A 24,526-nucleotide genomic window follows, 5' to 3' on the forward strand; every position below is an offset into this window, starting at 1 on the left:
GTGATGTCGGGGGGGACACATTTTTTTTAATTTACCTGGTTGCCGCTGCCTCTCATCCGTCGTATTCTGGCAGCAACAGGAAGCATACAGCTTCCCAGAATCCCCTGTCCAATCACAATGCTGCCTTACAGTAGTATTGTGATTGGTGAGCACAGTGGTTCGGCACTCAAACAGGGGCTTGGAGGCTGGGCATGTTCCCCACCAGGCTGTTTAATGCAGCCTGGTAGGGAAGATGCAAAGTGTGCAGGATTGTTTGGCCGGCCCAAGAGGGACGGCCAAGTAGTCATGTGCACTTAGGAAGTGTGCTTAACACTCCTTCCCCTGCCCACTGCACTGGCCAGCCCAGCACCACGCAACCCACCCCTCACCCAAGCAGGAAGGAAAACGAAAATGATAATAACGTTAGTTATTCTCATTTTCCTTTTCATTTTTACACTGCTCCCAGAGCAGTGGGGCGACGCTCCTCCACCTTAGAGGAGGAGCAGCCGCTGGAATACATTGAGTCCCAGAAGACAAGAAAGAAGGAATAAATAGCACTTGCCTGTTGGTAGAGACAAGTTCTAAAACAGTCTCAGAGACAAGTAAGGAAAAGACAATTCTACTAGACCAAAGAAACATATGGGATAATTCAGACACTGGTAGACAGCCCGCTAACCAGCTGGATCAGCAGAGATATAACTCCACATGTTTGTCAAATGTGCATCACCGAAGCGACTGATGCACCTTCGCAAAGATTAATGCCAAGCTCGCCATCATGATTTCTGGCATGCTTAGCACTTTTTTTTATTGAGAATCAAGACCCCAAAGCTGGGAAAAAGGAAAAACATATTGGCCCTGATGTGCAGGGAGATTTTTTCTCTGCACATAGGGGCTGATGTTGTTTTTCGCATGCTGAGTCCGTCATGCATAACATGGTGTACCTAATCAGGTAAACTATGAATTTGGATGACTGACATAAATAGAGTGAACATCCCAATGCATGAAAGGTGGCAGCCGTGTGGTAGGCAGACTGCCACCTTTGACTGGTTGCTAGTGGAGGTGGGGTGTCTCCATAGGCTGTCAATCATTCACCCATCTCTAAATGGGGCAGGAAACTGCATTTTTGGTGGGGTTTCTCATTTGTTAAAAACCTACATGACCTTCACAGTGATCACATTTATACTTAGCCATGAGAAAGTAATTTTTGGAGGACTTAATATTGTGATGACCATCCTGACATCACTACAGTACACGAATTTCAAACAAGGAAAGGGAACACCTGGACATATGTTTAGTGTACACTGGTTAAAGCAGTTTGCCTTACTTACGGATTGGCAGTCCTGAAACTCAGGTAAGCCAGCTATCACTAGACCCTTTGCCAGCTGTGAGGATGGTGAACAGGACCTCCTCAGTAACCATGCAGCTTTCTCACCATGCATGTAATGCATGAAATATTCTTTTCTGTGTTGCTGCCTGATGGAGGCACTGCTCAAATATCAGGCTCATAAGGGGAGGCAAATGGGATTGCAAACACTTTTTTTAAACAACTTTATTGGCATTTTTAGTCAATACATTGGATGTTACATTCAGTTTCTTTACAACAGATGATACTTTAACAACCTGTGTCATTTCAATAAAGAATCGATTTCGAACTCTTACTCAAACATAATTACATCTTTTGTGGTCTATTTTCAATGTTTCACCTCATTGTTTGTCTATTTACACATGCCAACATTGTAACTTAACTCCCCCCTCCCCCCCAATGAATGTCTGCTCTGCGTCCTTGTGTCTAGGTTGTTTCTGGTCTCGTCCATCTGGGAGTTATCATAGGTCTTGTGTTATGTCATGTCTATACATGTCTCCATCACTATTTACTGACTGGGGGGATCCTCAAATCAGTGATCATTGCCGTCCAAGCCCTGATGTCATTTTCTAATTTATAATCTCTTCGGACCTGATTCGTCCTAACTTTCTCGCTGTTGTCCATTCGCACATGTCCTTCAACCACAGTTTGCATTTGAGGGGTATCAGGCTCATCCAAGCGATCGCAATTCGTCATTTGGCCAAAATGAATCCCAGGAGTACCAATTTCCTGCTAAGTTTCCTATTCTTGGGGGTGGGCAGTAGCCCTAATAGTACTATACATGCCTCACTGGGGACCTCCCATCCTGTGGCCTCCCATAGTTTCTGTAGTATTCTTGGCCAGAATGAGGATAGAGATGGGCACGTCCATGCCACGTGCAGGAAGTCAGCCTCTGGTTCCCTACATCGGGGACATTCACTGGACTGATCCGGGTATATTTTGCCCTGCACTTTGGGGGTGAGGTAAGCCTGATGTACAAAATTATATTGGATCAGTCTGACTCGAGCATTAGAGCTCACCAATTTGACTCCTTCATGAATGCTGCCCCATCCCTGTGCCATCATGGGAACCCCCACCACCTCAAGAGATAGAACTGTTTCAGTCATTCTGGGAGAATTTGCTTCCAACCCCTTCAGGGCACCGTGTGGTGTACCTCAGGGCTCGGCCCTGAGCCCCACTCTTTTTAACATTTACGTTGCTCCCCTGGCCTCAATCATTAGAAAATGTGGGTTCGTACCGGTCTCGTATGCTGATGACAAATAAATAGTGGTGTCAGTTTCTGGCAATATAGAGGAAACAGCAGATCATTTTAGGGACTCCATGATACAAGTAAACCAATGGATGCAGTGTAACTGCTTAAAGCTGAACGGCGAAAAAACAGAGGTCATGCTTCTGGGCACTAAGGCTGATTTCTGGTCCCCCAAATGGTGGCCTGATAATCTGGGCGACTGCCCAACCCCAGTAGGAAAAGTCAAAAATCTTGGATTTATATTCGATGATAAACTGACCTTTAATGCCCAGACTTTTAATATGTACCAGATGGAGGATGACAGATTATTCTGTCATCCTCCATCTGGTACATATTAAAAATGATCAGAAGAATATGCCCATTTATCCCCTTTGATTCACGGAAAACAGTGGTCACGGTGCTTGCCATGTCTAGATTGGACTATGGCAATTTTTTATACACAAGGATTCAAACCCAATATTTAACCAAACTGCAACGCCTCCAGAACGCAGCAGCAAGATTGATGTTGAACATTCCTAGATCCGAATCAGTCTCTCATAGATTGAAGGACCTACAATGGCTGCCCGTGGACAAAAGGATACAATTTAAGTCCTTGTGTCTGGCATATAAGGCACTTCATGGCTCAGGACCACAATTTCTGAGAACTCAATTCAAATGGTATGCCCCAGTTAGAAGTCTCAGATCCACTAACGCAAAACTTGTCCAAGTACCCAAGTTCAAACAGACTAGGTGGGGAGGAAGAAGTGTCCTGCTGAGGACAACCAAGCTATGGAACCTTCTACCCATCAATATAAAAAGCAGCCCGACGCTTCTGGCCTTCAGAAAGGCAGTCAAAACATGGCTATATCCCTGTTAAGCATCTCTACAGTAAACTGAATTGTATCTAACAACAGCGCCAAGACGCCTTTGGGCATTCGTGCGCTCTACAAGTTTAAAATCAAATCAAATCAAATCCCATCTCACTTGTGTGGGGAGTATTTTCCACAGCAAGTCATAGCGTAGCGCACGGTATACTTGGGTAAACAAATCTCGACCTTGGACCATATACAGCATTACTTGCAATGTTTTTGCTATGGGAGGCTCCTCAGGATCTTTACGTCTGCCCAAATCAAAGAGGTCTCGCGCTCTCCCTAGTCACAAACTGGCCATTATTATATCGATCCCCCATCGTCAAGCAACCCCCATCCTTCCATTTTCGCACTGACATTAACTCAGCGATCTTAGTAAACTGTGGTAGCACCCATAAAGACATGTCTGGGGCGTATGGTGCATGTCTCACCACTTTTTTTATTGTGTTCTCCCATACCTCGGCTACATGATGGATTATGTAAGGGCATTCTCTAGTGACCCCTCTGCCAAGCATCAGCAGTTCGACAAAGATTTCCCCCTATGTGTCCCTGCCAACAGTCTTTTATTCCAGTTATCCTGATCATCCAACCAGTGAATTGCATGTTGTAACTGAGCAGCCATTTAATAAATTCCATACATGGGACCTCTACCCCACCTTGTTGGCAGGGTCTTTGTCATGTTGATGGACAGATACGTTTACATTTGGGGCCCCATAGCAAGTCCGTCAGTAGGCTATTTAGTGTTTTAAAATAACTAGTGGCAATTTTGTATAATAAATGCTGTAACGCATAAAGGCACCTTGGCAGAATGATCATCTTAGTGATAGCAACCCTGCCCATAAGGGATGAGGGCAATTCCCTCCAAAAATGTATGGAGCCCCTAAGCCCCTCCACGACCCTCCCTATGTTAAGTTCCAGAAACTTTTCAGGCATATGTGCCAGTGTAACCCCTAAGTATCTGGGAGCCAAGGATGTCCAGGGAAGCCCCATCCCTGGAAGATGGGCCCTTGGTTGGGTTACTAGTCTCCTGAGTGGGAGTAGTTTGGACTTCTCATGGTTTGTTCACAGACCGGGCACGGCACTAACGTCCCTAGTACCTCTAAGAGGACAGGTATAGACTGAGCTGGTTGTCAGATATATACCAGCGTATCATTGGAGTAGAGGGAAACCACATGAATAGTGTTGCCCAAAAGTATCCCCCTATCTCTCAACCGATCCCTGAGTGCCGCCGCCATTAGTTCCATTGTCATTGCGAATATCAGGGGCAATAGGGGACATGCCTGTATGGTTCTCCACTCCAGGGGAAGGGATTGCAAACACTTTGCTGCGTGAATCACTACAAATTGAAGCAAACCCAAATAGTGCATCATAGTGGGAGACCACCATGGCTGACTCTCAAGGGCACAGCATATGCTAGAACTAGCACGTTCTTATGGTACCACTGGGGATCTGATATACTTCTGCTTCTGGTAGTCTAGCAGCATGCTGTAGAGACAAGCCAAGTTATGATGGATTCCCCCAAACTAACCAAGGTAAAATGGATGATGCAATCAATGGTAAGATTGTGGGAGACATCAATATGTTTAAAAACTTCAGTGTGCCAGAGAGGGCAAAAGGGCCAAGACAGAGGCATATGTTTGCTGCATGATCACTGTTTCAGAAAGGATCTACGCCAATTACAAGCTCAAATTTCTTGAACTGTATTGTGCAGTTGCCAAATCATTTTATCTACAGGGCTAGGTTCATGGTGAGAACGGCCAATAACACTTTGACAGCAACTCGGTGAGATTCATCCTCTGTCACGCATTATTTATAGGCGGTGCTTTTGGACATTTTCAGTCTACATTAACCCAGTACAGTTCCTAACACAGATGTCCCCACATTAAGCTTCCTTGAGGAACAAATTCAGTGACAGCTATGGAACAATTTCTTAGATCAGAGCATGTTAGCACAATGTTCCGAACTGCAAGATGCATGATATATGTTCCTATTAAACATCTGGCTAGTACAGAGTCTCCGGCTTTGTACCAGGTGTGTATTGGAACTAATTTTTGTAACTGATGTGGTGGATTCATGGGCAAGAATTACATCAAGGTAATTCAATTAAAGTTATGACATTTTCTGCGTGCAGGGCAGTGCTCAGAATAACACGTGTTCAGATTACTTAATGAATTACCAGCCTAGAACTGTAAAAGAAAATTAATCCATGAGGCCAGATTAAAGGGACCTGGCCATAAATCTATATGAATGTTAGTAAAGAATAATTTATGCTAGAGAACATTTGTGTCAAAGATATTTTGACATACAATGTAGCAGTCATGCTACTACCCTCACTGTAAAAGTGGATAATTACAGCAAGCAAGCCTGCCCTATGTAGAATGATAAACCTAGGATGCACTGTGGTTCTTAAGGTTTGAGATGGAAAGAATCCTCTTCATGCTTATTGGAGAACCTGGTAAGAACCAGATACCATGTAGCTAGAATCTGGTTCAGGAGGAGGGGGTGGGATGGTGCATGATCATGGAGAAATCACAATACGAGGGTCGAGGATGCCCCAGGAAATGGGAAAATATAACATGCTCTTGGAGAGACTGTTCATTGAAAGGTAAATTCTTGATGTGGCCATGACTTTTCATGTAAGGTGTGGTGATGGTAGGGATCTTCATTTAGATGACAACTTACGTGCAGCTCACATGTGTCCAAACACCAGCTCAAAACAGGAGGGGGATGGCATACTTTTTTAAATTACTTTGAAGAATCTATCATAATGACTTAGGAAAACAAATGTCAAGGTAAGTTATTCAACACTCATATCCTATTAGTCACATAATAAATGTTCTCTGTCTGGAGATAGCATCAGTACATCCAGAAGAACAGACTCATCTTCTGTTTGTTGAATGAGATTCTGCTGTTTCCACATGGTACTTTTATTGTAAACTTTCTAAACTATGTTCAATGTAAGGCCACTGCACTGAAGGTGACTATGGATATAAGGTTACAGAACAAATCACTTTCTTACCTTCTGTTGGCTGGGCTTGGAAGGCCGTGTAGGCGAGGGTTTCGGGACAACTGGAATCAATGGAGATTTTTCCCTCTTCCCTGTAGTCATTGAATGGTGATTCATTAGAGTAATTTAAGGATTGCCATGAGCGTCAGAAGAACAAGGTAGAAGTATAAATGTTAAAACAAATGTCAATACATGCCTGAAAGAAAAGCACTCAACAGTTTTAGCTTTTTATGTTGTTATATAATATCCATTTCTTAATACTGGAGAAGCAAGTCTCTCGTGACTAGCAGTGACAGTGGTGGCAGTGATGATTTTGATGCACTTGTGTATCATTAAATCCTTATAAACGTTTTTATATATACATATATGTTGTACTTGCCCCTTTTTGAAGGGTCATCCCTGAACTTTTTGCCTTCCTCCTGTATTTTTTCTGACCTGTTGTTGGCTGTTTTATGACTCTGGGCACTTTACCACTGCTGATCAGTGCTAAAGTGCATATGCTCTCTATTGTAAATTCATGTATTGATTAGTGACTCCATGATTGGATTATTTGATTCACTTGTCAGACCCTAGTACAGTGCACCATGTGTGCCCGGGGCCTGTAAATCAAAGGTTGCTGGTGGGCTTGCAGCACTGGTTGTGCCACCCACAGAAGCAGCCTGTAAAGTGTGTCTCAGGCCTGCCATTGCAGAGCCTGTGTGCAGTCTAGTAATGCCATGTCGACTTGGTAAGTGCACCCACTTGCCAGTCCCTAAACCTTCCCTTTTCTTCATATCAGACGCCCCTAAGGTAGGCCCAAGGGCAGGGTGCATTGTAAGTATAAGGTAGGACATGCCCTGGTATGTGTGGCATGCCCTAATAGTGAATTACAGCTATTTTTGTTTTTCACTAATGCAAGGCTACCTGTCCCCATAGGCCAGAATGGGCAGTTTGATTAAAACATCTTACAATCCTAACTAACCCATTGAACATGGTAGAAATTCGAGTTTAGTATGCCTGAACTCAGAATGATAAAATACATTTTTTAGTGAAGTTGGTTTTAACATTCTGTGTTTGAAAATACCACTTTTAGAAAGTAGATATTTTCTTACCTAACCATCCAGCCTGCCTCTGCTAGCTTGTGTATTGTGTGTCTGGTGAAAGCACAGGGTGGATTATTTGATCATAATAAAGTCCTTAATACTGACCGTGCAAGGGAACTACCAGTTGCAGACTTCCCCTGCAGAAATGCAAAGAAACCATTCTTGTAGCACTGCCGGTCAAAATTCTGACCCAGGGTGACGCCTACAAGTGTTACAGTTTTATATGTGTGGTTGGAGGACACTGCTCTTATTGGTTCACTGCAAACATGTCAATGCAAATGTGTGTATGTGCTTGGTAATGGAGCAGAGTGAAGTACGGCTAGGAAGAGATGCTAAACAGATTTGATCTAGCTTCTTCGGGAATGATCCAGAGTCCTTTATTTTGCATCACATGTGATGATGTTTAAGTGATCCTGTCTGCCAGACTCTAGGAATGGATAGTAAAAAGCAGAATGAAACTTGCACAAAAATAGGAGTTCCTCTCTTAAGACCTTAGTAACATGACACTCCCTGGTCCATGTTCTTTCTTGGTCCCTTTTCACCTTATATGTGGAATAAAATAAGTGCCTTCTCCAAAGGGAATGTTGGGTACTTCCTACTGACCTCCAAAAACTGGTTGTTTACATTGCTCTACCAGCCATCATAGGTGAACAGTAAGCACCATGACCCCATGAACAGAGATGTTCCTGACTATCAATTAGCCAGCATTGCATAAACCGCAGTGGCTTCTATCACAGCTAAGATTAAATTCAAGTGCCTCTGCTTCACTGGCATTGCACTACTTTGAAACCTATAGCCCTTACCCTCAGCTCAGTTCCATTAAATCCATCCTTTTATCACACCACCACTGCTATAAATACATTAGGCAAGGGACCAACGTTCTAACTAAGATGCCTTCATTTTATCCAAAACTCTGCTCTTGCCCACCATTGAATCCCCCCTTCCACTGCCAGCCTCCTAAACAAGCCAGCACTTTAAAAAAGCCCATAAAACTGTAGTAGCACACAGCTGGAAGAAAATGGAAGACATTAACATTTATAGTGTGGACACAACAAGCAGCAGGTACAAACTACTAATACAATTATACTGTGCTGAAACATTAGTTGACACTGACATTAGAACAGGCTTCCAATAAAGTAGCTTCCAATACTAATTGTCTACATTTAGTTTGCATGTATTATTCTTTCTAAATCTAGACAGACTGCCCGCATTTACAGTTTTAAATTCCTTTTGACAAAATTAAAGAGGGAGATTTGAGAACAAGTAACACTCAATGTGATTCAAGGAATCTGCCTTTTTATAATAATTGGTGCAGGTTTACTAGTAATATTTTAGTGGACGTCAGTTCGGAGTATTTGCTGCCAGTTTGCTAGCTGCTGTTCTGATTGCCAGTTGGTATTTATAGATTCACTTGACTTTAGAGATCAGTCCTTTGTATTTTAAATAGAAACAGCACTAGGCAATAAATATGTATGAATTATTTGATATGACTAATATTAAATTTTGATAAATGTGACAGTTACTAATTGTCGTGTTGGTCCCTTTAAAGACTGGTATAGAGGATTGTATGATCTTTAATGAGTTGTTGGATGAGAATATATGGATGTATGGTGTTCTCCAAGAGAATTTACTTTTGATAATTGAATCATATTTGGAACCCTGTCGCTTGGTGTAATGGGGTCTCTCTCTTTTATATTCACGTGTTGGAACTAGACACCAGGGATTTAATGCTGGGGTAAAATTAATGGTGTGGGCATTCTACTCTTATATTGAACCATACTGCCATCTTAAAAGAGGCAACACAATCTTTCTGCTGCCCCCCACCCCTGTGGAGCAGACCCCCATGGGGCCAGAAAACCCACTAGACACCAGGCAGCTTGAATGGAGCCAAAACAAACTAAAGGATAGGGGCACCCTGGCATCAGGTCATACCCACACCACAGAGGAGCAATAGAGTCTTTTGGTCTTCTTGAGGGCAGACAGGAGGTTTGTGAGGTTGCCCCTAATCTGTCCTGGGGGGTAATAGAAACCCCACTAGACACTAGGGAATTTACATTTAGGCAAAACAAATAGGCAGGGCATCTCACCCAGGTATTGGGCCATGTCATCACCCCAAATGGGGCAATAAAGTATCTTTGTCCTCCAGATGCAAATTGAAGGCAAACCTCCATCTGCCGCCCCAGAAGAGCATAAAGACTATATTATCCAGGGGGCAGATTGAGGTTAAACAACCCCATCCCCTCCCCCAGGGGGGGACAGAAAGGGTGTGGGGGTTGTTTAACAACACCAGTTTGCAGGCTCTCAAGGCCACCACAAAAACTGCAGAAAATGTGACGGAGCTCTTGACAGATTATTACATACAAGCATTGACAATGCCAATCCATCTCGCTTGTATGCAAAGGTAAGCAAGATTAATAGACATTGCAAATGCTTGTTACGTTTTTGTAAACAAATGAACATTTCACCTAATACCATAAGCAGCTGCACATATAGCACACTGCAAACTGATAATGCTGTATAGGAATGGGAACCAAAGTAACTACCTTTGCATGAGAATTAAAATTAATACCATCTGAAGCTAGGTTTGTGTGGTCGAAAACTTCTGACACTGTGATACAAATCCTTCAGAATCTGTGGCTTCTTGATCCTTTTTTGTATTGAGACTTATAGGTTTGGAAATTGTTTACCTCTTTGTCTACATGTCTACCTATCGGTTTGGTAGTAGTCTGTGTGGGTCTCTTATGCCGAGCATCAAATCAAGAGACAGCTAACAAATATTTTAATGGTTTTGACATCAAGTGGCCACTACCCCCTTTATTTATGCCCTAATCCACGCTCAGCCTTAGGGTGTGCACACTGTGTCTAACTTCAGGAGAATTGGTGAGTTGGATCAGGCTACGCCTTCCCACTGTGGATTGCAACTGGGCCTAACAGGGTCAACTACATTTAGCACTCACTATCTGGCTACCACAAATAGTCTTTTAGTCTCTGGGCAAGTGAGTGGACCTAGGGCTTCCGGCTGTAGTAGGGGATGCTATCTTCTGCTCTTTGGGGTGGTTGTGAGCCTCAAGAATCTTTTCTTGATACTTCCTCAATGGACTGTTTGAGTGGACTCAGTTACAGTGACAGGGTCGGGACCCAGCCCAATTCTTCCCTCCTGTGGCTTTAGTCCCTTGGTAGTGACTCACTGTGTTTCAGTTTTGTGTTGTTGCAAGCAACAAAACCTTTCTTCTGACTGTCACCATCTCTTTCTGGGTTATTATCATCATCCTATTCACAGCAATAAATGTCCATAGCCCTCTTTGATAGCACCTGTGAAACTTCCACCTAGGTGGCAATCTCTGATGAGGACTTCATCCTCTATATTTAGTTCTGCCAGCATAGTCCACCTTCGCCAACTGGTTTGATTATTGGGACCTCTCAAACAATGGTGTGGGTGGTGCACTTTGAGTGGTACAGCACAAGGTGTTACAGTAGCTCCTCAGGAACTTGTGGTGGGGCCATTCTATGTTATTTGTTCTATTCCAATTCGTAAGTTGGGTGTGATCTCCAGTGGTGGGTTCTGAATTTTTGAAGGTAGCTGTGAAACTCACCAGCATGAAACATTTGGTTTGAACTCTAGCTGCATGCCATAGACAGTGATGCTATTCTCCAATTTGGATACTACATGTTCAAAGGTTTTGGACGCTACAATCTCTTCCAGTGGAAATTTTGTGCTTGAGCCAATGTCAACCTGGAGCTGCCTCCTGTCAAAGAAGGCACAAAATATGGCACTTACCTTTATCCAGGGTGCTTTGCACTGTTCTACATTGATGAGTGGGACAAGATATTCAGCTCCACAGGTGTGCTAGCATAGCAGGCAATTTACGGTGTGGTGGCTTAAACAAGGTTGACCCTGCAAATGAATCATAGCTTTTCCCTAAACCTAGCGAGGGTCTTGGTCATTCCTTAATGCCCCAGGTGGGCCAGTCTCTTGGAGGGTCTTCTGGATAACTATCCAATGCCGCCTCAGGATCTGCCCTTTTTGGATATACTTAGCTCTGACCTAACTTGCTGCATTGTACAATGAGTAAGGAGGCTGTAGGCATTGCAGGTCTTGAGATTGGTTAGGAATGTTTTCCACAACCTTTGCCGCAGCGTTTGCTACTGCTTTTGGAGACATTCATCTTGTAGTGTTGCTCAGACAATCTCCACTCATGAGTGTCCAGGGGAACCCTGACTGTGATATAAGGAAAATGTCTTGTCAGTGTGGCTGTCTGCCCTGCTGTTGTAGGCTACTGAGAGCCTGCAGCGATAGTCTGAGAGATGGTTGATTCCTGGCCTGTAGTCAACTGAAAAGCTTTATTTTCTGAGTTGTATCACCTGCTTCTTTATGAGCAAAGGGGATGTTGAGATGTGTCCCCAAAGTGGTGGATTAGGGGTTTGATTTCAATGACCACTTTCAGTCTTTTTCCATACAGAAGCACATGGAAATGAGTGCATCCCACCTAATTGCAAATGCTTCTGTAAGAAATTGGGTTACTGGTTGAGGGGTGTGAAACCCTTCTCAAGCAGAAACCACAATTCTTCTCAGGATGAAGTTACAAGCAAACCCTAAATTAACTTGTGCTCAACCCTGGGAACCTTGGCACAGAACAGTCAGGCTTAACTGGCAATGTGTAAAGTATGTGTGCAACGTTTCAAACAATAACGCAGTGAAAACACACCACAAAAGGATCCCACACCAGTTTAGAAACATAGAGTAATATTTAATAAATAAAACAAGACCAAAACAACAAAAATCCAATGAGTAGATTCAGAGTTATTTAATTTTAAAGGTTTTAGTGAAAATAGCACCAAAAAGCGTGAAGCACCAACTGTGGATATCTGCCCGCGCTGGATGGGACTGCGTCGCTGTAGCCAGCCCACAATGGAGTGCAAGCCGTCCACAGGGACCCAGTTAGTTGCTGAACAGAGTACTTTAAATCCTGGTTTGCTGAGCATTGCAAGGATCCACTTCGAAGATGCGTTGTGGTAGCTGAGCAATGCGTCGGTTTCGAGATGCAGCAAGGCTGCTGTGTGAAGTCCTGCAGCGTCCTCAAGGATTGCGTCAAAAAGGGCTTGCAATGAGAAATCGGGTGTTGAGGATGCATCATACAGTCGAGGCAGTGTGTCGGTTCCGATTAGCTGCGAGGTAGTGATGTGGAATCCAGCATCACCATCGAGGCTGCTGTTGATAAGGGATGTGAGGGCCTGCGATGCAGATCTTTGCGGCGATTCTGATTCCCGCAGTAGCATCAGTGTGCTGGTTTTGCTCAGGGCTGCGCTGCGCACCAGAGAAGATGCGTCAGAACTGGGGTGGCACCACTTAGCAAGGTGGACTCACATATGGCACAGTCCAGGTGCAGGTGTGAGGTCGTTGGAAGCCTGTTGTGTCCGGAGGCTTCAGATCAGGAGGCCAGCCAACTAGCCCTTGGAGTCACTCAGGGTTCTGGGTTCAAGAGTTGCAGGTCCAGCCCTTCCACCCAGCCAAAAAGGCAGGCAGCAAGGTAAGCACAGCAAGGCAGTAGTCCAGCAGGTCATTCGTTCAGCAGAGAGGCAGTCCTTCAGCAGCACCCAGTATTTCTTCCTGTCAGAATATCCACAGGTCCAGAAGTGTAGTGATATGGTGCTGTCTGAGGTCCATTATTTATACCCAGTTGTGCCTTTTAAGTGGGGGAGATGTTTATAGAGGTTTCCCTTTGCAGTCCCCAGGCATCCTGCCCTGTCCTGGCTCCTGATGTACTACAGGTGCTATGCAGTTCTTTGTGTGGAGGAAGGACACAGCATATTCAGGTGGAAGTGGGGCTATGACCAGCTCCTTCCTCTCATCCTTTCAGTGATGGCCAATCCAGGTACACCTAAGCTCTCTATTGTGGGTGACTGCCTAGGAGGAATACATAAAGCTCAACTGTCTGCTACACCTAGTCATATGACCCAGCTACAGGCACTAAATGGTTAAAGTAGGAAAATGCCTACTTTGTTAAAGTGCTATTTTCAAAACTGCAATTTAAAATTCGACTTCTTCACCATAAGTTAGGATTTTAAATTAGGTTTCCAAAGACACCAAACATGAACAGATTATCTTTTCCCATTTGGAAATGACACCTTATTAAATGTAATAAGGTAACTCCAATGTTAGTCTATGGGAGAGGTAGGCCTTGCAGTAGTGAACAATGAATTTAAGAGCTTTTCACCACCGGTACATGTAAAACTTATAATTGCATGTCCTACTTTTCAAATACACTGCACCCTGCCCTCTGGGCTGTTAAGGGCCTACACTAGGGGTGACATATATGTATTAAAAAGGATTAATTAGGCCTGGCAAATGGGTTACTTGGCCAGGTTGAAATAGCATCTAAAAACTGCACACGCCCAGGCTGCACTGGCAGGGCTGATATTTTTAAAGGGCTACTTAGAGGGTGGCTCAATCAGTGCTGGAGACCCAGTAGTAATTCAAGCATCGCCTCCATCACTTTTTTGTATACTTTAGTGTGTCGCCTTAAGTGGGACGGGAAAGCCCAGACATAGATCCTGTGCACACTGTGTCACTGGAACCAAGCTGTACCCAGGCTATAATTTGGGCAAAACTCGTTCTGGGTTGCTTGTGTTCTGGGTCAACCTGGTTTGGCAGTTTGGGCTGGACTGTTCCAACAGGTGATGGGTCAAGACTTATTTGTATATGGCTGGGTCCAAACTGAGGTGAAATGGAGTGCAAAATAACAATGGATTGGGATGCGGCCCGAGTAATTACCAGTGGCTGAGATTAATTCAAGCATTCCATCCATCACTTTTTGTGTACTTTAGCAGTCCCAGTAGTAGCATTTAATTTACAGGCTCGGGGCACATTTAGTACCACTTTACTATACAATATGTCAAATCAGGAACAAATCAAAAATTACCATGTTTTAAGGAGTGAGCACATGTGCTTTAGCACTAGTTAGAAGTGGTAACGTGCACAGAGTCCTAAGGCTAGCAAAAACGAGATCCACTTAAATTCTGGAGGAAGCCGAAAAGATTGGGGGAAAACAACCCAAGGCTGACAGGTCTAACAGCTTCTTTTTCTATTTGGAAGCTCTGTGTCAGTGAGTGCCTTGCCCATGTGCTCTTGGACTGGTATTGTAGCAGGCCAGCCCCTTACCCCAGAGGGCTAACTCCACCACAAGCTCTGTGCATCTTTGTGAGCTGAAATACTTCATAGTTGTGTCGTACAACAGTGCTATTTTGACATTCTAAAAGGCCTCCTCATTCCTTCCTGACCATTCTGACACAGCCTGGAATTTTATGAAAGCTGTGAGTGGTTCCATGGGATGGCCACATTAGGAATGAACTGTACACAATAGCTTTCAATGCCAAGGAAGCTCCTCACCTTGAATGCAGATGTCAGAGTCAGGACATTTGAACTATCCTTGGAATTCTTTGGATCCAAACTGACTCTAACATTTGAAAAGATATATCCATAGAACTGCACCTGGTTCTTTAAGAAAGCGCACATGGCCTTGTGAAGGGTGTGGTCACCATCCTACAGAGTGGCTTAAAGTCTATGGTAGAGCTTAGCCACCAGTTTATTGAATATTAGGATGTGGATCCTGATCTTGAAGACACCTTGGAGCACTAATAGTATTTCCAAGATTGCCTTTTTAAAACCTTCAGCTGCAGGAGAGATCCTAAAGTGTAGTTGTTTGTAACATCTGAGTCCCACATTCATAGAGAATATGGTGATGTACCTGCTGTTGGGGTCCAGACGTAGTTGGTGATATCTCCCACTAAAATCTAACCTTGAAAACAACTGCACCCCATTGAGGTTATTTACGATACTATCTGTGATGGGGTAATGTAGTGTTCCTATTAAATGACTCTATTAGGAAGAGCCTATCTTGTCTATCCTGATGGCTCATGATTGTTTGAGCTTTGTTGCCACTACTATGACCCATGGGTGGGGCCTGGATACTTTGTCAATTATATTATGCCTTCGAGTCTCTCTAGTTCTTGTTCTACCAATGGTCTTAGATGGAACTGGATTCTTCTGTGTCATAGGACTATTTGATGGTTTTATCTATTTCTAGCTTGGTCTACTTATGCCCGAGGCAGTCTAATCTTTCAAATGGGTTCAAATTCTTGGAGGATGCTTTCAACGTGGTAGTCACTCAAATGTTTTACAAAGAATATTAATCCAAGGTCCTCTGCTGTGTTGCAGATAATGAGAATCCTAAAGCCTTCATTGCATAAATAGAAGTTGGCTTGTATGACAGATGTGCTGGCATATCTGTGTTGAAAATGTTATGGCTGAAGGGATGAGTTTGTGCCCACCAGATGTGTAAATTATTTGCTTTGTGGAGAACAGCTTTAGTCGGGGCCTGGGCAACCTGAAAGGTTGACTGCCCATTACATCGACTGATTGATGTGCCTGAGTCAAAGCGTGCTGTATCTGCACCCTGGTTGAGGTCTTTTGATTGTTTTTCAGGTTGCTACCATGTGAAATGAGGAATATGTTTTCCTCTTTATTGTCTCTTCATCACTGAAATCACTGCTAGCTGTTGAAGTGCAGACTGACTATGTTTTTCATTCTGCTCCCAGCGAGATGATGCAAAGCAACAAGGGCATTGACATTCCTCCAACTGTGTTTCTCCCTTTTCCAATTCTCTTGTAGATATGTGCCAAACTGTTCATATTTCTGCATTACATGCAGGTTTCCCTGGTGCCAGGCATTTTGATGGTGGAAGAGCCTGCATGCCCCAGTTAATATTTTGGTTCACCAAGATGTCTTGAGCTATTCGTGAGGGCCCTTGGTTATTGTTCATTTTATACTATTTCCTCTTCACCCATTGCTGTTGGTTCAGGATCTAGCTTGAGTGCAACCTTTTCTAGGGTGGTTTTGATCTGTTCCACTCAGCTCATTGGCTGTGGTCAGCATGAACAGGGCATCCTGTTTCCTTCATGACTCCTGCTGGTACAGTGGTGTCTTAAATTTAGGAGTGTAATCTTTAAAGGCAAGGTCCGTGTTGAGGGAGAATCCAAGTGTTTTTTCATTGTCTGTCAGCGGAAGCGTGAAACCCATCTACGTTAATGTCAGTAGTCGAGCCTGCATCTGTCATTCTTTCAAGCTGTTGATGAATAGGAGGAACTCTGACTTTGTTGGTTTGAGCTTCAGTTGGTGCTTGGCATCCAGTTCTAAATTAGATAAAGTCACATTTTGAACAGCTGAATGTCATTGGTTGAGAGGTTTATAAGAGTTGAGGATCTTCAGTGTATTTATGGATCTTAGAGCTAAAGTGAGTTCACAAACAACTCATTGGGCCAATTAGCTTGTGGCTGCATCTTCAGTTTGCACTGCGAATGATGAATCAATCACAGCTCTAAAATGCCTATTTCCAGGGAACATCAAAAACTCCTGCCTCATTATTATTCGCAAGGCAGGGGTCTCATGAAGGCAGGGATGGAGGTCTGCAACGGACATAAGATCTCTATCCCCACTTACATAATTATAGAAAGCTGACATTTGTTTTTGAAGCATGACGTCTGCAGGATATGAGGAATATATGGAATCTGTATGACTTATTGGTTATTGACGAGGTTGGATATAAACCATTGAAGGACTGTGTTGCAGAAGCACATGTATTTAACCAAGGTGTGCATCACTCTTTGACGGTCACCTTCATCGAAGGAGAAGGAGCGATCAAGCAGGAAATGGAACAAGGGCCATTTCTGTCATTGATTAGTAAGGAGTTGTGAATTCCTTGAAGAGTGAATGTCTCTGTGCAGCAACATGGTTTAAAGCCAAATTTGGAGGCCTGCAGAAAATATTTTTTTGTGATCTGTATCTGAGTAGGTAGATGATGGGGTGGAAGTTGGTGAGGGAGCGGGTTAGGTGCTCCAGCAGGCGGAGGATCTGATCTGCCTTGAGGTCCTCCAGGAAGGTTGCCAGGCTGAAGGAGGAATTGACGATTTTGAGGAGGGGAGTGAGGGCATCTCTTCAAAGAGATTTAACAATAGATGATAGCAGGATGTTGTCTTCATGTGAGAAATCTTTGATTGAGTTCATAATGTTGGTAGGCTCAGTGGGTAAGATGGCATTGAAGGCTATCCAATTTGGAGTGGAGTATAAAAGCTATGCACTTGGGGGCGAATTAAAGGGCAGATGGAGCTTAGTGTAGATGTTGATTTTGTGTTTTATTTGCAAGATCAGAATTCGTTGATATTGTCAGAAAGTGCTTAGCTTTAATTAGTCATTTAGTTGATGGTGGTTCTGTAGAAGATGGCTATGGATAAGGTGATGATGGCTATGTGTACAGAGTAGGGGTGGGTGGAATGTGCGTAGTCGCGCTACGCAAAGCTCCGCGAAACGGTAAAAAATCTCCGTGAGCACGCAGAGAGTTCCGCAAACATGCGGAATTGTTTGTTCCGTCCGTTGCTTTTTCCTGTTCGCGAACGCTGTTTGCGTGCTCGGAGGGAGATATCACGCGAACACGCATTTTGAAAGCGCGAACAAGCAAAAAATTCTGCGAAGTCACGGATCGCGGAATTTTTGGCAATTCCGCATTCTCCGCGCAACGCGAAATTACACAAATTCCACGAGCGGAACGGAATTTACCGCCCAGGCCTAGTACATAGCACATTGCTGATATATATAAGACCTACATGACATGCATATCTCTAAGGTGAATTAAACCAAACGATGTGCCGTATCATATGTCTATGCCATGGCTGTAGTCTGCAGTAATGTTTGAAGTATGTGAATAAGGAAAACTAAAAAAAGATTATCCTCGGGCCAAGCACTCATAGTCAATGGCAGTATACGTAATGGAGGTAAGTAGTTAACACTTCCAGGTTTAAATTGTTCTTAGCTTAAACCATTTACAGTGGAATGCTCACTACAACATGAAGCTGCGAAGCACTGGAGTAGAAATATAAGAGCCAGTAGGTTGAGCAAATCATCTTACATGGGCAAACAAAGTGCTAGTGAATGGTAAGATAAGTGGATACTACAAGTTCCTGCAAAACAGTCTACCAGTTGAAGCATTTAATGAGAAGATAAACTAAGTAATGTAATTAAATCAATGCAAAGAAAATATATCTAAAAAAATGAAACACACCGCAGGTTCTAAATGTCTCCAGTTAGTGGAAAAAAGTGACAAAGGCAAATATTTAACTTATAACTAATACTAATTTAAAAGATTAGGGGCCAGATATAGAATTGGGAAATTAGGGGAAATGATTTTTGGAATTTCTGGTGAAAGGGTTTATCCAGGTGACAATCTTGGTGGAATTTCCTTCACCATACTATCCCTGTGGTTGATGTAGCTCCATAAGTGGATTTCACTTCAAATGTAGCTTTTCCTCTAGAAATTGGAGGATTTTCTTTTACCAAGGAATTCAACGTCATCAACCCATAAGAGGATGTTAATAATGTAGTCTTTGCACTGTACCTTTTGTAATATAAACTCCTTCAGGGTCTCTCATTCAGATACAAGAAGCCCTAACAAATTGGCATTGTAAAAGCATCAGTCATTAGAGAAAATGTATATACTAGACTTACCAGGGGTAACGTACGGTGATTTTGAAAACATAGAATTAATGATCATTATTCACACTGATTGACACATTTTCCTAGTGACTTCAAAGTGCTTAACAGCCCTTTATCGCTTATTAAGCTAATGTCAGATCTGGAAATCGCACTAAACTTTTGCCTAAAGTTGCCAAGTGTATAGGAAATACTCCAAGTTGGGGAAGACAGAATGGAACCTACCTTGCACTGGAGATACTTTCTTTATTGGAAGAACGGCTGGTCTTGGTCTCTGGGCTGCCCTTTGAATCTTTTGTGCTGGCTTAGGAAAGGGGGCCTTTATTGTGGCAGCTGCCTTGGTTTGCCTCATAGGAGAAACTGTGGAGAGGTTTGAGAAGAGAGCATAACATTGAGAAAAAAACAAAAAAACAATAACATCACTATTACCTGCAAACAATCAATATTCTTTATAGTTTTTTAACATCAACCTGGAGCACTTTTTCTTAAAAGCTAACGGTGGAGACCAACAGAAATAAACTATTTTGGTAGCCACTTTTAGATTCCAGAATATTGTCTAGTTTAGAGCGAGACAATTAACATGTTATGTGTGTCATTTTTTGCTTGATACATTTTTAAGCTTTTGGCCAAAACAGTATGAGGGCCATTTAGATGGGGCGGTAAAAGGACATTCTGGACATCAAGATGCCCAATCCACTCCCAGTTGCCTCACATCATCTAGAGGTGGGGAAACTGCTTAGTTGCCTACAATGGAGCCTCATCAGGCTCTGAATCTGCCCCTCGAGTCAGGCGCTGCAGAGGCACTATCAGTCTGAAGACAAAAGGCCTGTTCTATGTTGTTCGGGGCTTTCAAGGCAGCTTTGTTTACCTTTGTGGGAGCACCTGGAGTATGGCAGTTTTAGGCAGTAAAAAAACATCAATGCCCCCTACGCACCTGGAGAAAACTCCTGACTGATCAGGGACATTGCTTTGATGCTTTTCAAGCACAAACCAGCATTATGGAGATTTGGGTCAGCAGAAGAAGTTTCCTCCAAAACATCAAACTTCAAATATATCGGGCAGGTTGTCACTGAGCTCGCAGAGTTGGTGCTTTTGGTGCCCCAGTGGATTGGGGGAAAGGTACTACGTGTGTAAATGGTCCTCTTACCTACGTCTGCTGCGCTTAATGGCACTCGATGACAGGGCACGAGCTGATAGGGCAGACATGCGGGGCGTGGACAGAGGAGACCCACTTAAAGCTTAGGCACAGTATATCGGAGAGAGCACAAAGGTGTTGGTGAGGGGGGATTGGTTGGGGAATGGTATGGTTGTTTTTGTGATTGTAGGCCGTGCAGCGCCTCAAATATGGACTTTACTGCATATGGCTTTTAGCTTATGTCGCATTGAAATGCTGAAATACAATAAAATAGATTTGAACTATAAATGATCCTCTATTATCTGCTGAAAAAAAATACAGCCATTTAGCTAAAAAAATATTTTCCATACAAAGGTGGACACAATTACAGACCTTTTTTTAAGAAGTGCAACCTGCCATGCCCCTGAACGTGGATGTCAAAGAATAAGAACATTTTTAATTTGGTGCAGTTCACTTTTTTTGTTTATGTTGGCATCATGCAAAATTCGAACACCGTTTCATCTCAGTTTTTTCACAGATGTCCTGGGCAGATCCTGAAACCACTAGAGAACGTGAAGGTGAATGAAACAAATTCTAACCCCAACAATATTTTTTTAAAAATCAAGTCCACAGAAACAACGATTTTGACAGTCTTCCACACGAGTATAGATCGGTCTGACATGCAACCCGAAATGCTCAAAAGTGGTATGCTAAGGCTGAACTAACCTACGTTTGCACTAACTATATGAAAGTCGTTATTAATACCGATTCTAAGATACCTGGGAAAACATATATGCAATTGAAACATAACATAAACATGACTATTAGAAAACTAGAATTTTTGAATTTTTTTTTTAAAGATTGATTCATTTTCGTCTTTCCAGAAAAATTAACATTCTCACAGATTTCTCTAACATCTTGTGATGTTTTGTGAAATCTGAGGCACAGTTTTTGTGAAGTCTAATCTTCAAGGCAGTCATCACACAGACCTATCTGTACGTATAACACACTTGTGGAAATATGGATTTTTCTGGTCAGTTATGTCCCCTATCTTGGACCCCAACGGTTCTATGTGCATGTTACAAGTACATGTATGTTCCCTCCAGTTCCAGTTATGAAGACGCAAATACATGTGCGTCCACCGTTAACATGTCCTCTTTCAGATCCGCCATGAATGGGCCGGATATTCCATTCCTAAGTACGAAAGGCCACCGCCTTTATATGGTTCACTTATGCCATTTTACAGTCCAGGCAAGTAGGCCCTGATTCTGTCATCAAGCTTTTCTTGCTTTCTGTCTCTGAAGCTCCAGTCCGAGCCTGCATCTGTGACCATGAACTTTGTCTCATCCTCTGCCCGGCTCACGATGCCTGACATCAGCTTGCTGCCTGCCAAGAACTGTATTTCACCTTCGGAAATTATCTGCTCCGCTCCCTGCCCAATGCATTCCTGTCTAGTAGCTTAAGTAAACATTCTGCCAGCTACCGAGCAAAGGCCCGGCTTCTCTGTCTTTATGAAAGTAATTCATAGCACTGTTACCATGGAAGATTCCTGCCCTCGCATCTAGTGTAGACACTTAGACGCTTGTACACGCACTAGCAGTCAGTATAGTCAGTATAGAATAAGATTCTACTCCAAGAAGGCCTCTCTTTTGGATAACATAGTTCTTTAAACATAGGATGTTAGATATGATTTGGGATTAGGTTGACTTGACCCTCCAGACATTTGTCGCCACATGTAGAGCTAAATGTCAAGTCCCCTTCACCCCCTAGCTGCACGTCAATCACACGTCATGCTGCTGCGCGCGCATTTCTGCCAAGTATTTCTGCTGACATTGCGAAATTCTTTCATGTAACCACCCTCTTATGACATCACATCTGATGACGTTCTTTAAACACACCCAGTTACGCCTATCTTTGCCACGTATGAATATATTATCTCCACTATCAATTGTTACGCCTCTTGTATTTGCTTCACTGTAATGCTTATTGTATAAAAGTAATTGATTGTCAATAACGTATGTACTTCACTTCCTGAACCTTCGTGGTGATGGAACCTGGAGCAACCGATTATAATCGACCATTGGAATAAAGCCCATTCCGAACCTCTAATACCACGGATTCTGCCTCTTATTTACTGAGCTATTTTATTATGTTTCTGTATCAAATTAAGTCCCGGTAATTAAATTATTTACCACATGAATGGCGCCCGAACAGGGACACTTTCTCATCTCACGCGCCGGCGGTGCGTTGCAGGCCCGGTCTCCTGCCACAGCTGGACGGACAACAACGCGTACCAGCAGGATTTCCTGTATCTCCCTCCGGTCAAGCGGGGGCGACTGAGGCTGCGATCAACACCCAGACGAGGCGGTGAGAAGTGCGAAGTATCCCGACCAGAGCCTAGCTGAGAGAGCAAGATCCGAGGTACACAGAGGCCCACCAGTTTCCGAAGTCCCAAGTCAAGTCCGGTTTCCGAAGTGTTCAAGTCGAGTCCAGTCCGGTTCAAGTTCAGTTCAGATCCGTTCCGAGGCCTTCCGTTCCGAGCTACCCGGTGAGTACCATTACTGGGGAGGCGTTCTGACGTGCACATAGGTTGTGCCGGTCCAGACGGGTTTGGGTACACAAATCCGGTCTGCACTGTTTTAGCAGTGTATCTGTACTGTTTAGCAGTATATCTAGTATATCAAGTATATAAATTCAGAATAATTCAGTTAAATGCCGAGTATTATGTTTAGTGATTAAGTTTTTCTTAGATCATCGTCATCATCACCGTTGCTCATTAAATGTTAAATGTTAAATGTATTGATACGTCCTGCATATTGTGGTATGAATGACTGTTCATTATTGTGTTTTATTGTATTAAGTTTGTTCAAAATCAAGTAGCAGACCAGTTCTCAATATGCCGCTCTTTTCGAAATTAAGACAGATCACAACTAGAAAAGGGGTACTCGAAGAAGCTGTTCCTATTCCTCCTAGGGACACTCCAGGGTACTTCATGTATCATAAACACGGCCTAGACGCTATATTATTTCTCGATTTATGGGTAGACTACACTAAGGAATTACCAGAAAGTCAGAGGTGGCCCGCAACTGGGACCTGGGATGCAGAGTGCATCGTGAAAGTAGAGGAAGAATTATGGAAAAAGAAAGCTAGACAATCACAGAAAGATGCCATTGAATTATGGCGTAAAGAATCGTATAGACGAACAGAAAAAGCACGTAGACAGGAAGAGAAGAGTAAAGAGAATTCAAATAAAGTTCAAGAAAATCTATTAATTGAAGAAGGTACACGAGTAAAATCAGAACAAGTAGACAGACAAAGACATGCCCTTATGAAGGGTATGTATCCCCTTCTGGCCGAGGGATTACCTAAGGCTACTGCGGGGATACCAAAAGACTTGCCACCCCCATTATTTCCAATAAAGGTACATCCTAAGGGGCATCCTAGAACCGCAGAAGATGTTTTTCTTTCCTCATATTTAGATGACGCAGCTCCCGAGTATGCTAACCCCGCCCCACATAGACCGTTGGCCGGGGAGGTTCAACGCCAAGATCCTGTACCTGTACCCTTACAGCATCAAGTTCTGACACAAGTTCCGGCAAGCACATCTGTTTCCACATCTGTTCCTACACAAACTTCTATAGCTGTGTCGTCCACACCTATAGTTGCTGTATCGCGTTCTACGAATCCTTTCACGCCCGATACTCCAGACGGGGCTACCGGAGGTGCTACCAATATTTTTTCCACGCCACCCAGAATAAATAAACTTACCTTTCAAGAGTCAGCACATCCACGTACCCCCAAACTCATAAATGCCCGCACGCTTAAGGAACTTCTAGTAGATTGTAGATATGACCCTGTGCCCGGCAAAGAGGACGAAATGATCCTGGCATCATTACGTATCAGACGAGCCGCGGTGTATTTAGGGAAGTTACCAGGAATGACTATGCATCTAGATAATATATATCATTATGTCCAAACAGGGCAAGACTCTGAATGTATTAACAGAGCTATGGAATACCAGAAAGTGGAGATACAGGGGGAACTGTTACGTTTCCTCATAAATTGCGTGATCAGAAATCAAGACTGACCGGGGGTAGATCCGGAAATAATGCAAACTCTTACCAGATGGAGCCAGAATATATCAGAAGGGAGACATGATAGGCAAAAATGTATAATAGCCATGTGCAGAAAGATCCGTAAAGAAATAGAACGCCTACACGAAGAAAGATTAACGGTAGACCAGTTTGAACAAAACGAGGAGGAAGAAGGATCAGGACTGTCCACAGGACAGTCAGAAACCATAGCCTATGTAGGTAGAGGAAGATCTTGTAATAGTACTAGATAT

At 43.3% G+C, this 24,526-nt stretch overlaps 1 protein-coding gene across 1 annotated transcript in view; it reads right to left on the reverse strand.

Moving 5' to 3' along the window:
• The window catches only part of LOC146823139 (uncharacterized), a gene marked incomplete at its 5' end in the record, with an annotated part of 688,665 nt that overhangs the window by 498,264 nt on the left and 165,875 nt on the right, over positions 1-24,526 (reverse strand). Inside the window, 2 exons of the mRNA XM_085606373.1 lie at positions 6,459-6,538; positions 19,293-19,427. Coding sequence (XP_085462499.1) covers positions 6,459-6,538; positions 19,293-19,427 — 215 coding nt within the window. The remainder of the gene's footprint in view (positions 1-6,458; positions 6,539-19,292; positions 19,428-24,526) is intronic.

This window comes from Triturus cristatus, chromosome 5_2 (genome assembly GCF_964204655.1).
Source record: "Triturus cristatus chromosome 5_2, aTriCri1.1, whole genome shotgun sequence".
NCBI classification, from domain to species: domain Eukaryota; kingdom Metazoa; phylum Chordata; class Amphibia; order Caudata; family Salamandridae; genus Triturus; species Triturus cristatus.